The 18,648-nt window shown below is 41.7% G+C and overlaps 1 protein-coding gene and 1 long non-coding RNA gene across 5 annotated transcripts in view; one reads left to right on the top strand and one right to left on the bottom strand.

The window, feature by feature from the left end:
* LOC148425860 (CUB and sushi domain-containing protein 3-like) overlaps positions 1–18,648 on the bottom strand; it is a 627,928-nt gene that overhangs the window by 463,674 nt on the left and 145,606 nt on the right. For all 4 annotated transcript variants that reach the window (XM_088410975.1, XM_088410976.1, XM_088410977.1 and 1 more), the window contains exons 19-22: positions 10,912–11,028; positions 9,101–9,316; positions 2,250–2,438; positions 715–884 (exon numbers count right to left, since the gene is read on the bottom strand). In XM_088410975.1, the coding sequence (XP_088267101.1) occupies positions 715–884; positions 2,250–2,438; positions 9,101–9,316; positions 10,912–11,028 (692 nt within the window). The remainder of the gene's footprint in view (positions 1–714; positions 885–2,249; positions 2,439–9,100; positions 9,317–10,911; positions 11,029–18,648) is intronic.
* Positions 13,819–14,971, top strand: LOC148425861 (uncharacterized). Its single transcript, XR_015865128.1, has 2 exons — positions 13,819–14,190; positions 14,277–14,971. It is a non-coding gene; the product is annotated as an uncharacterized LOC148425861 (long non-coding RNA).

The raw sequence follows: 18,648 nt of genomic DNA, 5'->3' as shown, positions 1-18,648 counted from the left end.
TTTTTTTTTTTTTATTTTTTTTTTTAGTAAATTCAACCTCAGCAACACAGTTAACCCTCGCTACTTTGCGGTTCCACTCTGGCGGATTCGCCACATCGCGGATTTTTTTCCATTACACGGATTCACTACATCGTAGATTTTTTATCCATTACGCGGATTCACGACTTCAAGGATTTTTTTTTTTTGCATTACATATTGAACTTTTGCAATAGCTCCCAAGCCTGCTGCTCCCGCAAAGGCTTGTACAAAGCCTAAACGCCAACAAAGAATAACGACAATTACTGAGAAGGTGATACTTCTCGAAGAGGGAAGTTATGCGGCTGTGGCCCATCATTTGAGCTCTAACGAATCCACCGTTCGCTACATTAAGGATGAGATAAACAAGGGTTCACTGTACCTTGTTTCACTTGTAGTGATTGTGACAGAAATTTAGACACGTTTAGACAAGGTAAAAAACAAACATTTTCATCATCATTTTCATGCACTACTGATCACACCATTAGAAAGTCTGAGCTCCAATTGAGAGATTATTTGCATCAGTTATTTTACCCATCTAGCCATTCTACGACTTTTAAGGCAAAGTATTTTTGCAATGTACCTTTCACTTTTGCACACTATTTTGATTCCCAGTTTCCATCAATAAAAAGCCCCAATTCATTTTGAAAAAGACATACATCTGGTAACTTTTGTTGTGAATATTCTAAACATCTTTACCTTTAGGGTGTCACCTTGTGCAAGATGAAACATGCTCGCCGTGATGTTGATTCCTTTCCCTCTTTGAACATGAATACTGTACACACATTCGTGGCTGTTGCCATACGGCAATGGATAGTTTGGTGACAAAAGAACACCCTCATTTTTATAGACTGTTGATCCACATTCAGCTGAAAAAACAAACATATACCAAAAGAGAAAAAAATAAAATAAAAATAAAAATAAAAAAATATATATAAACTGCTGCAACATAGCATTATTCTTAGTAAGCAGTAATCTCTCCACAGGTCGCAAACTTTGATGGATTCAATGTAAGAACACATTCTACAGTGGTATCTCTGTGAATGGAACGACCAAAACATATTTTTCCAAATATATCTTCAAGGGAAACTGTGTAAGATTGAGACTGTTTTTCATTACAGAAAGCAAAAGGTGCTTCATTTACCATTGTCCATAACTATAACAGAAATGGCAGCCTCCATTTGGAGAACCTTTGACTTTGAACAAATTCTGATGAACCTCTGATGTGAATGTGCATTGAGCCATCTTCATTGGGCAGTGTAAGTTTATATATATATTTTTTTTGGTAAATTGATGCAGTGGAAAGTTATCACTATCTTACATTAGGCTGAAATCATTGATGTGAATGCAAATAGGTTAAATGAATGAATTAATGCAATTATACAAAACAAGAAAAAACAAACAAAACAACAAACGAAAAATGAAAACAGTTGAAACAGCAATAGCTTAACATGTTCGAAATGGAGTAGGAGGAAGCATAACTTTATATAATCCTACCCCTTCTCCACTTAATAGTTAATATGTATCTTTTCTGTATATCCTGTTAATCACATACTTTTTATTTAATCACATCATGTGCCCAAAATAAGGAACAAATAAAATAAACAAGTAGAGAGACAATATATGAAAACGCTAATGGTTGTCACACACTTTTTCTTCCCTATACCTTGTGAATGCTATGTGTTTGTACTGCTGTTTGAACTTGCTCATGCTTGGACATTGCTTCAGCTCCAAGGTTAAATATTACTTTGCTTAAAACCCGTTAAGGCCTAAAAGTGTCAAACTCCAGTTCAAAGGGGCCTGTGCTCTGCATGCTTTCCAAGTTTCTCTGCAACACATGTGAGTCACAGGTTCATTATGAAGTCCCTTCTGAGGTCACTGATGACATCATCAATAGTATGAGGTGGTCATGACGGAAGTGAGACAGACTGTTACAGTTTTCTGTGTGAAAAAATGATGGACTGATGACGATGAGGGAAGGGAGGTTCTGCAACTGAAGGACCAACGGAAAAATGTAAGATGCCCACCTTTGTGTAAGCGTGTCTGCGTATACACATGTGTGTCTTTGTGACAGAGGGGTAGTGGTTGGGAGTTGCTGTCTTATATTTAGCTTACTTCAGTTTCAGTACGTACTTCAATACAGTTTCACCAAAACAATACTGCTAAAACAAAGCCACAGCAATGTACTGTACAACATTGTGCCAAAAAAAGAGGAAACAAAAAATGTAACCTACCCACACACCTCGGCAGAGGGGCACTCCAAGTACGCCGGCCACCTCCCAGGCATACAATTTCCTTTGCCCCGAGTATCCGATAACCAGCGTTGCAATGGAACAAAAGAGTTTCGCCAATGCCAAACTTTGAGCCTGCATGCCAGCCAAAGGGAGGTATCCCTGGATCCTGACAGGGCTCAAGGTCATATTCTGGGAATAAAGACATTTCAGTTTTATTTGCTAAAAATTAAATATTGCAATGTTATCATTTATGGTTTCTTTTAGCACCATAAAGACTTTTAACTTTATAGTCATCAGTGCCGGTTCATCTTAGAGGATACCAAGCAAGTGCGTTTCCATCCTTTTTGTCTCCAGTTGGAGGAAAAAAGCACTTTAGTTAATTTTTTAAATGCTATTTGCATAGATTTGCCGTTTATTTAGTCCTGAAGTGTTCTTCGTTTGCTGTAGTCAAGACAAGAAGTTTTGACGATAGCACATAAAAATGGCGCACTCATTGAATGTTGCCTGACGTTGTACATTTTAAAAGATCATTAAATGTTTAAAACTAAAACGGATCAAGCAATCTATATATGCTAATTACACATATCAAAGAAAATAAGGACAAATACTTGCACATGTATACAGGCATAGAAAAAAAAAAATCAGAAACTATACCAATGGTGCCCAACTTTTTATGACATATTACTTTTTCCGTGTACAATACAGGGTTTTTTTCCCTTCATTTTCAATCCCCAAATTGGGGGGAGTTGACTTATACAGTGGGCCCCCAGTTAACAAACCCCCTGGCTTACGTATTTTTCATCTTATGACGTGGACCGCGGCATTTTTTTTTGTCCCCCTTACGCACAAACATTTCGTCTTACGAACTATCCAACACGCCGGTCGATGGGTCTGCACTATTTTTTTTGCTTTGCTGCATCAACAAAAACAGCTTTTCTCGCATGTCACGGAAATGCCGATATGCTATTGGTCAATTCAGGCAGTCACAGAGATGCCGATATGCTATTGGCCGGCGTCATGTCAATCACAGAAAGGTCGATATGCTATTGGCCGAACGCCCTCATCTAGCTTAATGGCACAAGCTTGTCGCTGTGTTGTGCAGACTTTGCAAACTTTTATCTGTTAGACATGGCTTCTAAAATTGCAAGTGGCGGTAAAGGAAGAGGATGATGACAATAGAAACGAAGCAGGAGATAATAAAAAAATTAAAAAATACAAAGGAGGCGCACGCATAGTTATCCTTGCTGGTGAGGATGGCCGTAAGCGCTCAACAATCGGTACAATTCTCAAGAACAAGGAAGCTATTAAAGCAAGCAAGTCTTCTAAAGGCATGACCTTCCTTGCCAAGGGACAGACTTCGGTCAACAACAAAATGGAGAGGCTTCTTCAAGTATGGATTAAAGAGTAGGAAATCGCCGGTGATACGTTCTCGTTTGAAAAAAGTTCTCGTTTAAAAAAAAAAAAAATTCTGCGGGTTTGTCTCTGCTCCCCTCCGCCTCCACCCACCACCAGCTCAAGTCACGTCACCCCAAAGGTAAATGTCATTTTTCCTTTGTATATTTATGCTATTTAATTTAACAGTACAATAGATTATGTGACTAACTTTTAATATGTGTATTAAGTCGTGATGTTTTTGCCTAAGGTTTTTGCACGCGTTGCACATATTCACTAATTAACATAGGTTTGGATTGCCCGTCATACGGCGAATTCGAGTTACGAGCCTAGCCGCTGAACGGATTAAGGTCGTAACACGATGGCCCATTGTAACTGCATAACTCAATCAGACCAATTTTTCCACATATATGTGTGTAATAGAAGAAGCCTCTCCATTTTGTTGTCGACCGAGGTCCGTGCCCTGGCAAGGAAAGTCTTGCCCTTAGAAGATTGCCAAGCGGTTACGGCCATACTCATGAGCGCCTCCATATTTTTTTATTATCTCTTGCTTGGTTTCTATTGTCATCATCCTCTTACTTCTTCCTTTACCGCCACTTGCAATTTTAGAAGCCATGTCGAACAGATAAAGTTTGCAAAGTGTTCACAACATTCCTTCCACTCATTTTCTCTCCTTCCTTCCATCCCAGCTGTGCCATCAAGCTAGATAAAGGCGTCCGGCCAATAGCATATCCGCATCTCCATGAGTGAGACCGGGACTGTGACCTTAATCGACCAATAGCATATCGGCATCTCTGTGACTGACTCCGTGACTGACACCGTGACTGAGACAGTGACTGTGACATTGTAAGAGCAATAGCGTTCAGCGTTACTGTGATAAGCGTGAACATTTGATTTCGTTGAAGCAGAAAAGAAAAAATAATTGCATGAACACTTTGAACAATTGAACGGATTGTTCGTAAGACTAAGAGTGGGGACAAAAAACGCTGCGGTCCACGCTCGTAAGTCGAAAATTTCGTAAAAGAGGGAGTTCGGGGGCCCACTGTATGTATATAATATATATATATATATATATATATATATATATATATATATATATATATATATATATATATATATATATATATATATATTTTTTTTTTTTTTTTTTTTGGGGGGGGGGACAAGCATACCAGTAAGCCAAGCAATAGAAATCTTAACTCGCACACTGTCCGTTCAAGACAAAATTGCAAAGGCAGTGGCACATGCAGATTTCACCAGATGGGGGGAGAAACACAGCGAGGAGCAATCAATCCATGCACTGACGTCGCCAAAGTTGTCACTTGTTTAAAGAAGGCTTCAGCAAAGCAATTCTGGAGACCTCCATTTTGTACGGGTCTGACGATGACTACCCATGGAAGAGATGTCTGCGCAAATGACAAGCAGGAAGGAGAAGGACATGGGAGGATGGAAGGAGCTATTTGGCATGTCAGATAATGATGTTGACTTTTAGGGCTTTGCGACAAAGCATCGAAACTTTAAAACGTTTTATTGCTGCGTGTGTTTTAAATTGACAGCCATTATACAGTATAACCACTACAGTCACTTATACACGTTTCTGTAAAAATGAACCCAAACTGAAATTAAAAAAAAATAAAAAAATAAGGAGGTGGGGAGGGATCGATTTATGTATGAGGTCGACTTGTACACAGCGGAATAAAACTATTTCCCATCTACTTTACTATACAGTAATCCCTCGTTTATCGCGTTACGGTCCAAAAATAACACGCGCAAAGTGAAATCCGTGAAGTAGCCAGCTTTATTTTTTATTATTATTTTAGAACGCAATACTAAACTACAGAATAAAACCAAAAATCAAAACCTGTTTAAAGCCCCAAATTTGTTTAAAACAATCATTTTAATATAGTAATATAAAGTTGGAAACATTGTCACTCGCGTATTTCACAATCCCAGCTATGCCTCTTCTTCCTGAAGCCGCACATTGTTATGAGTAGTTGTTTGAGCTCTTTCTTTTTCTGAGCAAGAAAATTTTTATAAATAGGATATGCCCCAACATCAAATTAAAGTGAAGCCTATTATATCATAACAGTACACTTGAAATTTCAATTTATTACAAAAGAAATCTCGGTAACAGTCAGATTTCCAAAGCTGTGCATTTGTCCGTTGCTCTCGGTAGGCACAGAGACATGTGCGTTTCCTCTCTGCACGCCTGCGAGTCACTTGTTGGCTCACAGAGACCAAGCTGTCAATCAATGTGCTTACTAGCACGTTTGTAACGTGTGAGCTGGGCTGAGCGCACACGGGCACAGGGGGGGACACAGGAGAGATGAAAGCAAGCTTTTGGATCCTCTTGCCTTTTGTAATAAATTGGCAAGTGAAAAACCAATACAGTACAGCGTCAATATTTTATTTTGAGACAACAGTAATGTTACGGCGGGAGGAGAGAGGACCCAAGCGCACGCATGCACTGGTAAGGGCAATGGCAGAGCGTTTATTGAACATAAGGTGCAGGTAGTCGTGGGAGCTGACGGGAGCGTGGCACAGAGGTCTGGGGGGTTGCGGAGTCAGGGGAGCTGGGGTTTGGCTGGCAGTCGGGCGGAGGTAAGCAGACGGGAAGGGGACTTGGGCAGATTGGTTAAAGCGGCAGGCTAGCGGGCGGTCAGAGGCAGGCAGGGTCGAAATACCAAGGATCCAGTCAATTCGGCAGGCAATCGGGTGGTCAGGGACAAACAGGGTCGGACAACAGGCAGGCTGGCAGGAGGAATTGCTGGAAAGCTCGGCGTAGCGCATAGAGACGATCTGGCGGGTTGTGGAGGGAAGTGACCGGGCTTTATACTGAGCGGGTAAGTGGTTGCAGGTGTTAGTGTTCGAGGCTGATTAGAAGGAGGGCTAAGCGGATGTGGTGAAGCTGGAAGTGAGGTGGCCGACTTGTGAACTGTGACAAGTAAGTGATTGGCTCTTAGCCAATCAGGATTCAGAGCACAATGCACTGTAAAAAATATCCACGCTGTAAAAAATTTCATGAAGCAGCAAACCCGTGAAAGATCAACCACAATAAAGCGAGGGATTACTGTATACTATTTTTTTCATCTCTACATATTCTCCCTGTATATCATTTGCCACTTCTTCTCCCTCTTCATTTTATTAATGCATTTTCACCTCTCTTCCCCACTTTTTGGTCCCTGCAATAGGAGGGGGTTAATTAATTCATACCTCAACCCCACTCTCTGCCCATCTCCTCATTCATGAGGACAGCAACCCACATAACATGATTGATCATTTCCATCAAAGACAGTCACTGCCGACATGATCTTGTTAATTCATTCAATAACACTGATGACGATACAGTAGACGTCAAAGGTCTTTTTTTTTTTTATTGGATTGGCAATTGGAATTTAAAGTGTAAACTCAGTTTTTTAATTATGTTTGATAAGCTCCTTGTGACTTGCTCTTAGTTGGACATCCGAAGAACTGCTCACCGTGATCCCGATTAGTACTACAGCCAAGACACGAAAAAAAAGGCATACCAGTACATTGACTGTACAAGGTTTAATAATTTAAGATTTAAGTAAATAAGTGTACTGCAGTACTAGTTCGACTAACAAAGAGTGCCCCTGGCAAGTGCATTTATAAATAACTCGCCTATCTAGCATGCAGGAAACCTTAACAACATGTCTCTCTACAATATTGTCCCCACCCCAAAGGAAAAAACAAATCCATGATGCACCGAGGGCGCGAAAGCCGAGGCGTGAAGTAGTGAGGGATCACTGTATTAAATACAGTGCCAAACTCTTTGCATTATACTCTGCCATGTTTATATGTGATTAGCACTGATTAGCAAAAAATCAGTTTTAGGTTTAACTACCTGGAGAGCAGAAAGGTTCTGTGAGGCCAGTACACTAGTGGATAAGCGTGTCAAGATCACAGCATGCATGGCATCACACACACATGCTATAAGCTAAGTTTAAAAGTCAGCAAGCAGTTGTAGTGCCCAACAATGAGTGACAGACAGACAGACAGACAGACAGACAGACAGACAGACTGACTGACAGACAGACAAAGACAGACAGACATACATACATACATCCAAACAAAATAATAGTTTGATTCTACAGTCCTATTTGGATCCACCCTATTTCCAAGCGCCAACTCTTAAGTTTCAGTCATCATCAGCTCCACCTGTCACCCATCTGCACCAACGCACAGTCCCAACAGTGGTGACATTTCTGCTGAACAAGGCAAAACCGTGAAAAATGCTAACAGGCACAAAAAACCCAAGTGTTCCACCGTCTGTCATGCAGCGACAGACAAACAGCACCAACATTCCCTCCATCAAAATTAGTGCTGGTTCACACATGCTGCCGAGAGAATGCACAACTATCAAGCAGATTTGACTCCTTTGACAAATGTTTTGGCCAAAATACAGTGGCCCCGCGTGTTACGAGATTAATCCATTAGTCCGTTAAAAATGTGTACCAAAATATTATAGTACTGTAAGTGCTACGTATATATCATATACATGTATACAATCAGAAAACATTATAAATTTAAAAAAGTACAGAAAGGATTTATTTACCTTTGAGTGGCCCTTGTTATGCCCATATTCCTTAATAAGGGTTATCTCCAGCCATGTTGCCATATAAATCATCTTTTTACTTACTCTCTTTAATATCACTAGCATTCTTGAGACCCATGGCTAACCCTTTCAACTTTGAATTAAGCAGTAAAATGCACTATAAATATGTTTTGTAACCACTCACAATCGAACAAAGTTTTACCGTTCCGCCATTTTGAAACAAGTGAGGCCGACCAATAGCAGATCACTATCTCTGTGAGGAGACGCTGACAAATAGCAGACCAGAATTTTAGTGACGCATTTCAGGGACGGCAACAGAAAATAAGTGTAATTACCTAAAAACGCCTGCAAATGGAGATGAAACAACACAAATACAACCAAGACCCTAGGGTCATGACAGTTGTTTTGGTCGCAAAACCGGGAAAATACCATAATGAGGGGATAAAAAAACGTAGTATTCCACGTCGCAACATGAAAATAACGTAAGTCAGGGGCGCTGTAACACGGGGTCCACTGTACTGAAAAGAGTCTACAATGGCTCCACATGAAGGACAATAAACACTGTAAGACAAAACAAATGACAAAATCAACACCAAAAAAAAAAAAACAGAGCTCTGCAAACAGCTGCCAACTCAGGGCACCATTTTGATCAAAGCGCTGGAAAATCATTTGGAAAATTAATAGATTGGGAACCACTTTTCAAAATTACGATTTATTTCGATAAACACATTTTGGGGGACAATTGAGTATCATCTTTGATGAATTGATATAAAATGACCCCTGCACTTTTACCTTTCTGTTTTAAAATGTCACCCACACTGTTCTTTCTGAAACCAAACTAATTAATCTGCCTCCTGCAAACACATCTCATGTCCTACCATACCTGAGAAGGAGATGTTGAATCCCTGAAGAGCGATGGAAAAGTCTGAAATGAAGCGAATCTGTGCTTTGAAATTGCCATACAGGCCCGCGTTGACTGGTGCTGGTCTCTCAGAGCCAGTGAGTCTAGCCAGTGGTTCAGTGAAGCTGCTATTTTCTGTTATCAGAAGATAGTCATGGTGATCCTCCAAGTGGAAGGAATGGAAAGTGAACTGCACACCTTTGAGGAGAAAATCAGTTATGTTATTGGTGTCAGTGGATAATTAAACTTGATGTTTTAACTCAACCTGTTTGAAAATGCATTCCTTCTTTTTCATAGAGAAACTCAGTGCATTGTCGTACTTGCCTAGTCTCACTCCAAACAAATAAACTGCTATTGTCATATAGAAGGCATATGAAGGCCTTCCCTATTAGACAGCACCCACCCGCCCGTGTAAGCGTAAATACAGGGCCACCTTATCCAAGGAGCTATTCGCGTTTTTACTTTTGTCTTCATTCCAGAGTTGAGGAGCAGAGGTTTTGCACCGAGCAAGCCAAGTAAACAACAGCGTTTCACGTATTAGTTACAAAGATTTCGTGGAGAAAATTTTCATGACGCAAAAAATGGGTCTTAGGGAGCACACAACAAGACAATCAGCGTTTGTTGTAAATGATTCCCCCATGGGCGGAACTGTTGTTATGAGTAGTGGTTTCCCAAGGTAGAACAGACATTTTACTGTGTGCGTTCTTGTCATGCCTCTTGCTTTGTTGGTAATTCTAGTTCATTTCAGTGTCAGTAAAATGCTGCTTTTTGGCTTTTTCATTCACTACACCTCTGACTCCCATTACTGATGGCTACGATGTTAGCGTTTTTGTTGTTTTTCTGTTATCATGGTGGTCGGCTTTAGAACAATGTTGTGAAGAGCAGCCACATGGTGAGAAGCTGGGTTTTAAAGGTGGGGTAAATTGAATTTCCAATGCAGCAAAGGTATAATTGATACAGGCCCTATCAAAGTATTGAGGATACATATAACATATATTATATAGACTTCAAGGTTTTTTTTTGTTTGTTTGTTTGTTTCAGACTACTTTTTTTTAGCCACAAACCAGTAGATACCAGAAAAAGCAAGTAAAGTAAAGCCAAGTAGATCTCTCGGAGGAAACTTGGCTTTTATCGAGTAGATTATGTTGAAAACAAAGCTTAAAAGAAAAAATGTGTCAGTATAGCATTCACTAAAAGTGGCTTTGGCACGCTATTAATAGGGATCCTAACTTGCCTTTGAACAGAAGACACTAACAATGTTCAACCAAAACTCTCCTTTTGAACAATGAAAAAACTTGTTTTCCAGTGGTATTTTTTAGTGTGTGAGAAACTAAAGCATGTGAGTATGACATTGTAGAGAATCATGTGTCTCATGCTCAACGCCTGAGTGTTGTTTGTTCTGGCCAATATTGTTAACATCGCAACATTTATTTGAAACTGACCCTTACCAGGGTCCAGCTTTTCATTCAATTCTTAGAAGGGTGGTGATCTATATGGTAATTTAATGGGAAAAAAAATTGTCAGGCAAAGCCTGCAGAGTGAGAAACAAAAAATATAATGGATATTTGCAAATTTTGGTACGCTCCAAATAGGAACAGTCAGTGTATTTTGGCATACATTGGCCAAATCAGTCTTTACCGAACTCTTAATTAGTTAGGTGAAATTCATAATTTAAAGTTCTTCATTTTAGAAAGGAATCACTTTATTCCTCATTGAGTTTGCAAGCTAATGGAAGCCATATTATGTGTGTATAGTTGCGTTTGCAGTCAGTGCATATGGAGTTTACCACAAACCTTTTCCATGGCTAACCTCCACAATCCATGTACAGTTCAGGGAGTTTGGGTAGAGCTCAGGGTAGCCAGGCGAGAGGATAACACCACCAGGCCCTTTGATATCCCCACCACAAGATGCTGAATAGGAATGAAATATAATTAATGATAAATACTGTTGGGAAAGAAGAGAACTGTAAATGAGGCAAGATATCCCTCACCTGAGAGAAAGAAGCAATTTGGATGAATAATATATTTCAGTCACACCACATCCTATCCTACTACTTTGTAAGTACAGTGGACTCCCGGGTTATGGTGTCCCTCGCTTACGTTTTTTCTCATGTTATGAAGTGGACTACTCATCCCCTCTTTATGGATTTTTTTCCACTTCACAGGATCAACAACACAAAATTCAAACTTGGCTGTCAATGCTTGGCTGTCCCTGTGAGTTGCACCATGGTCATACGTCACTACATGCGTCACTGCATAAGTCACTAAAATGCTGGTCTGCTATTGGTCGGCACCATGGAGTCCCAAGATGCTGATATTCTAAAGACTTGATCTCTTGTGAGTGCTTACAATATCATATTTATTGTGCATTTTAGTGCTTAATTCAAAATTTAGTTGGTTAGCCAACTAGTCCCAGTTAGTCCCAAAATTGCTTGTGATGTTAAAGGGAGAAGTAAGAAGATGATAAGTATGGATAACAAAGCTGGAAAAAATAAAGAAATGTGAAGAAGGCTAGGCTACCCTCGCTAGGGATTATGGTTGTAAGTAGCTCAAGTCAACGTCAAAGGTAAATAAAATTTCATTTTTCCTTTATATACTCTTTTATTTTTTATGTTATTTAATTGTATACAAGTATGTTATATGGAAGTAGCACTGATTATACTATTTTGTTACAATTTTTTTATTATGTATATGCAATTTAATCTGGGATTTTATATGCATTAGCTAATTGCCATAGGTTTTATTGTCCACCATTCGAGGATTTTGCCTTACGATCCAAAACCCCGGAATGGATTTATTTCGTATGGTGGGTTTCAACTGTACCTGCAATTCTGTCAGCACAATGTTTCTTAGTCTTGTTTTAAGCTCTCTCTATCCATTAAATAAATCCTGAATTAACCCAGCGACCCTCTATATAGCCACCTTTTCCTTTTATAGTCACACTTAAAAGATCACCCAGTGGCAACATCTTAACAGGGTTTGTTGAGGAAGCAATAAAAGCCACACCATATATTCTGACCTGGGTGAAGTGATATCCATGTACTGTATTTTTAATATTGATATACAACTTACCACAAGACTTAAATTGATTAGATACAGTCATTCTCCACTCTGGTTGTTTGCAGTCAGTACAATTGATCGGAAAGGTCATATCTATAGTTGCCAACCCTCTCGTAAAGTACAAAATCATTCCTTGTTTGGTCATTACATGTCCTTTCATAACCAATACTAATTTCCATCATACACCAGATGTGACAAATAAGAAGAACTCTTCAGGCTGGCAAAATGACCACCTCTCCATTTTGTGTCTAACTAACTGCTAAATTGAAATTGGACTTTCGCTTGTACAGCGCTTTTCTACCTTGGGTACTCAGAGTGCATTACACTAACTAGTCACTTACCTACTGATTCAACGTGTAACCCATGGGAAATAAAGTCCAGTCCCTTTAAGAAATCTGCGCTTGTCAATTTTGTTGCCTGGTGCCTGTCCCTTTCAAAAGACCTGCTCTTGTCAATTCCGTTGCCTGGTCCTTGTCCCTTTAAAAGACCTGCTCTTGTCATTTCCATTGCCTGGTGCATGTCCCTTTAAGAGACCACCGCTCCCTCCCCAAAACCCAAATTCGCTGTGGAGCAACTCGCGTGGCGCGCTGTTTAAAAACTGAAACGATTGAAAATCCGTATCACAGTAACCTGCTGTGACACCAGAACCACAAATTCTCACCAGTAAGTTGCTCGCCCGCTGCTTATACCTACGGACAGTATGCAGTTGATTGTCAAATTGATCCAAACATTCGTAGAGTCTTTCAAACACCGCACCCTGGACCCCTAGTCTTTCTCCATTACTCTGCAACTCATCGGTGAGTCTAGAACAGTGGTTCTTAACCAATAGCAGAACAGTATCTTAAGGAGTTGAGATGCCAACCAATAGCAGACCAGCATTGTAGTGACGCGTTGCAACTGAGGCAATTCGACGCCAACAAAAAATAAGAACAATTACCTTAAAACACCTCAGGAGGGAGGCAAAACAAACACAACCAACCCCACAGGTCATGACAGTTGTTGATGATAATCGTAAAGCGGGATAAATGACTTAAGAGGGGACGAAAAACTCGTTTTCCACATCGTAACGTGAAATAAACATAAGCCAGGGACGCCGTAATCCAGAGGTCCACTGTTTAAGGGCTGCACAAGTAATCAAATTTTAATCCATATTGGCTGCCACGATTGAAACAAGCAGATCCACGGCGATATAAACATTATGAAAAAAGGAAAAGTTAAAAAAAAAAAACTTAATTCACGTGCTTTGTTATCCTACCACCAGATTGCAATGTTTCCAACATGTTTGCATGACAAAACCCTCTCATATATATATATATATATATATATATATATATATATATATATATATATATATATATATATATATATATATATATATATATATATATATATATACACAGTATACACCTTTGCGGTGACGTGACTTGAGCTGGTGGTGGGTGGAGGCGGAGGGGAGCAGAGACGGACATCGGCAGAAAATGTTTTGTTTTTTTCTTGAACCAGAACGTTTTTCAAACGATGACTTTTTTGTTTAAACAAGAACTTTTTAAAACGAGAACTTATTTTTGCACGAGAACTATTTTCAAACGAGAACTTATTTTTAAACGGGAACTTTTTTTTAAACGGGAACTTTGTGGCGGACACTAGGACCATGTCTCTCACCCAGTAGGCATGTCGCTATGATCCTTTGATGCTTTGAACCTGTTGGCTTTGTCTTTGCTGTTTTGGACTTTGTTGTATCAGTTTTTGTGATGGCATGCGAAGAGTAAAGATCTCCACTAGCACAGCAACGTGTGGTTTCTTCGCCTCGCCACATTGGTGACCCCGACGTGATGGGTGACCCCGGATGGGTCATCTTGCCATATTATTATCCCAGACGTTAGAAAGTTTAGTCAGGCTGTTGGAGATGTAGTCTCGCCACATGGGTGACCCCGGACGTCAGAATGTTTCAGCGAGGAATCACCGCAGACGTCCCACGTCGTGACATTCCTCCACCAGCCTACTATACGTCAGGTAATGCAGCAAGCTGGTACCACGTCAGCCAGCCAGCACCCCAACAAGGGTCCTCTCACCCGTCGCCCAGTCCCTTGGCGCACCAGGGATCGAACCAGCCAGCAACAGGCTGGTACGGGCGCTGGTGAGAACGGCTGTGCAGTCCAATTTCGGAGTCCCTGGCCGTCGACCGGGATCTTCCAGCCGGGCGGCCTCATCTACTACCGATGTCCGTCCGGCCTCAGCAGTAGGCCTCCAGCCACCATCATTCAGCCGCCCCTCCAATTCACCATGCCCGCAGGTATGGTCCGAGTATACATCAGAGCGGGTCAGCTGGTGTTGGTGCCGCAGCAGGTTCATGCCCAGGCACAGACTGGGACGCAGCCGCGACCGGCCGTCCCTCGGAAGCCACTGTGCCTGCCAGCATGCAGGTCAGCACTGCCACTCCGGCTCCTGCGGAACTTCAGAACATCCCTTTGCCAACGCTACCTCATGGTTTTCACGCTGAGCGTCTCACCCTTACTCCTGTCGCACCTGGGGCCCTGGTGTCACATGCACCGCCCAGGACCTGAATGTGACTCAGGGTGCCAGACTGGTGAATACCCTGTGGGGTTTTCCGTTATGCCTTTCTGGGTGTTCGGGGGGGAGCTGTGTGGCGGACACTAGGACCATGTCTCTCACCCAGTAGGCATGTCGCTATGATCCTTTGATGCTTTGAACCTGTTGGCTTTGTCTTTGCTGTTTTGGACTTTGTTGTATCAGTTTTGTGATGGCATGCGAAGAGTAAAGATCTCCACTAGCACAGCAACGTGTGGTTTCTTCGCCTCGCCACAACTTATTTTTTATAGCACTTAATCTTTGCTTTATTTTCTAGCTTTTTTTTACTGGAATCTTGTATTAGAATCTTACCAGCTTGGCTTTCTGACACATTTTTTGGAGAGAAATACCTATCCAAAGAAACCTGTTTCTGACGACGACTCAAAATGTTTCTAAAATGACTCATGCACCTGTCATTAACAGTGTCCATAAGATGACTGGTGAGAACTTGTTCTGGGTGTTTTTTTCCAATGAATCTTCTGAGGTTTCATACCAACCGAGCGCTTCCCTTATTTCTGCCGATGTCGTTTTTTCTGTCTCCATTTCCTCGCCGTCACTTGAGTACAGCTCCTCTTTAATGATGGCCACCTGCATGGCCTCCAACTCCTTCAAATCTTCAGTCGTAAGCTCCTCCTTGTGCTCCTCTATAAGGTCATTCACATCAGCCTCGTCGACAACAAGCCCCATGGACTTCCCGAGTGAAATTATTTCCTCAACATCACCCTCAGGCACGGGATCATTTACGGCTTCGTCCTGCGCTGACCACAGTTTTTTCCATGAGGCGTTCAAGGACCGCTCGGAAATCTCATTCCACGCTTTGTCGATCAATTTCAGGCATTGAACAATGTCGAAATGCCCCTTCCAGAATTCTCGGAGGGTGAGTTGAGTACGCTCGGTCACTTCAAAACATCTTCTGAAAAGATGCTTCGTGTAAAGTTTTTTGAAGTTAGCGATCACTTGCTGGTCCATAGGCTGGATGAGAGGGGTGGTGTTCGGTGACAGATAGAGAACCTTGATGAAGCAGAAGTCCGGATGTATGTGCTCCTCGAGGTCAGGTGGGTGAGCAGGAGCATTGTCCAGCACCAGGAGACATTTCCGAGGAAAATTGTTATCTTCCAAATTTTTCTTGACAGCAGGACCGAAGCAGATGTTTACCCACTCAATAAATATGGTCCTCGTGACCCAAGCCTTGCCATTAGACCTCCAAAGCACAGAGAGCATGTCCTTCACGATATTTTGTGCCTTGAAGGCACGAGGATTCTCCGAGTGGTACACAAGGAGGGGCTTCATTTTTAGGTCCCCACTGGCATTTGCACAAAATGCGAGTGTAAGTCTGTCCTTCATCGGTTTGTGGCCAGGAAGTTTTTTTTTCTTCAGCTGTGATGTATGTGGGACGGGGCATTTTGTTCCAGAAAAGACCAGTTTCATCACAGTTAAACACCTGCTGAGGAAGGTAGCCTTCTCTGGAAATTAATACCGCAAACATTTTGAGGAATCCGTCCGCTGCTTTCTTGTCAGAGCTGGCTGCCTCTCCATGCCTCACAACTGAGTGGATACAAGTCCTCCTCTTAAAACGATCAAACCACTCATGAGAAGCCTTGAACTCCGGGGGGGCTTGCTGCGATGATCCTTCATCTCCGCCGTCGCGCTGGGCTCCCAAGAGATCGGCAAAGATGGCATGTGCCTTATGAGAAATGATCGTTTGTGTGAGTGAATCTTCGGCGATTTCCTTCTCTTTAATCCACAAAAGAAGAAGCCTCTCCATTTCGTTGTGGACCGAGGTCCTTCCCCTGGCAAGGACAGTAATGCCCTTCGAAGATTTGCTTTCTTTAATGGCGTCCATGTTTTTAAGAATCGTACAAATAGTGGAGCTGTCACGACGGGGCATGGCGGTTTGAGGAGGTGCGGGATGTGGGAAAGGCGGAACCAATAAAAATGCAGGGCTGACTGGGGTAGGCTCGAGTGAAGGTGATTTAATAACAAAGACAGGGTTGAAAGAATCGAAAAATACAAAGTACAAACCAAAAACGTTGAACTGAAGCTGACTGGGGGCGACAAGAAACGGGGGGCGACAAGGAACGGGAGGCAGCACGGGAAGGAGGGCAACGCGAGGCAAGACGGCAAGGGGAAGACGTACAAAGACCCGACAAGGGAGGCAAAACGCTGGGGATTAAATACTAACAGAACTAATGAAAAACGCGTTCGCCTCCTTCGTATTTTTTATTATCTCGCATATATGTAAAAAAAAAAAAAGAGGGAGGCACACGCATAGTTAACCTTGCTCGTGACTATGGACGGAACCGCTCGGCAATCTTCTAAGGGCAAGACTTTCCTTGCCGGGGTACGGACCTCGCTCGACACCAAAATGGAGAGGCTTCTTCTATTATGGATTAAAGAGAAGGAAATTGCCGGTGATATGTTCTAGTTTGAGAAAAGTCCCCGTTTAAGAAAATAAATCAATAAATTCTGCGAGTTGGTCTCTGCTCCCCTCGCCTCCACCCAGCTCAAGTCACGTCGCCCCAAAGATAAATGTCATTTTTCCTTTGTATATGTTATTTAATTTAACTGTACAGTAGATTATGTTACTCATTTTTAATATGTGTATAAAGTCGTGATGTTTTTACCTAAGGTTTTTGCACGCGTTGCACGCATTCACTATTCAATTCTCTATTCACTATTCACTATCTCAATTTTGTTGTCGATCGAGGTCAGTTCCCCGGCAAGGAAAGTCTTGCCCTTAGAAGATTGCCGAGCGGTTACAGCCATACTCACGAGCAAGGTTAACCATGCGTGCGCCTCCTTGGTATTTTTTTTTTTTATTATCTCCTGCTTTGTTTCTATTGTCATCATCCTCTTACTTCTTCCTGTACCGCCACTAGCAATTTTAGAAGCCATATCTAACAGATAAAGTTTGCAAAGTCTTAACAACATTCCTTTCTTCCATTTTTGACTGATTTTCTCTCCTTCCTTCTGTCCAGCTGTGCCATCAAGCTAGATGAAGGCGTTCGACCAATAGCATATCGGCATCTCCGTGACTGACACCGTAACTGGAACAGTGACTGTGACATTGTAAGAGCAATAGCATATCAGCGTTGCCGTGTCATGCGTGAGCAGATGATTTCGTTGATGTAGCAAAGCGAGGTCAATTGTATGCACACATTGACTGGCAACGCGTTGTGAAATTATAGATAAAACCATCACGAATTTACTCACATATTTAAAATTAGTACCATAATCTACGGTACAGTTAATTTAATTAACATGGACATACAAAGGATAAATGACATTTACCTCTGGGAAGTGACTTGAGCTGAGTGGACACAGAGGTGAGCAGAGACCAACCCGCAGAATTTATGTATTTATTTTCTTAAACAGGAACTTTTCTCAAACTAAAACATATCACCGGCGATTTCCTTCTCTTTAATCCATAATAGAAGAAGCCTCTCCATTTTGTTGTCGAGCGAGGTCCGTCCCCCGGCAAGGAAAGTCTTGCCCTTAGAAGATTGCCGAGCGGTTCCGTCCAAACTCACGAGCAAGGTTAACTATGCATGCCCCTCCGTATTTTTTTATTATCTCCTGCTTGGTTTCTATTGTCATCATCCTCTTACTTCTTCCTTTACTGCCACTTGCAATTTTAGAAGCCATGTCTAACAGATAATGTTTGCAAAGTCTTCACAACATTCCTTCTTTCCGTTTTTCACTCATTTTCTCTCCTTCCTTCCGTCCCGAACAGCTGTGCCATCAAGCAAGATAAAGGCGTTCGGCCAATAGCATATCGGCATTTCTGTGATTGACGTGACGCCGGCCAATAGCATCTCCGTGACTGACTCCGTGACTGACACCGTGACTGAGACAGTGACTGTGACATTGTAAGAGCAATAG

The sequence above is a fragment of the Hippichthys cyanospilos genome, chromosome 3 (assembly GCF_059441005.1).
Source record: "Hippichthys cyanospilos isolate Australia breed blue-spotted pipefish chromosome 3, RoL_Hcya_1.0, whole genome shotgun sequence".
Taxonomy (NCBI): domain Eukaryota; kingdom Metazoa; phylum Chordata; class Actinopteri; order Syngnathiformes; family Syngnathidae; genus Hippichthys; species Hippichthys cyanospilos.
The sequence above is the reverse complement of the archived record's forward strand: the minus strand, read 5'-3'. Positions and strand labels throughout refer to the sequence as shown.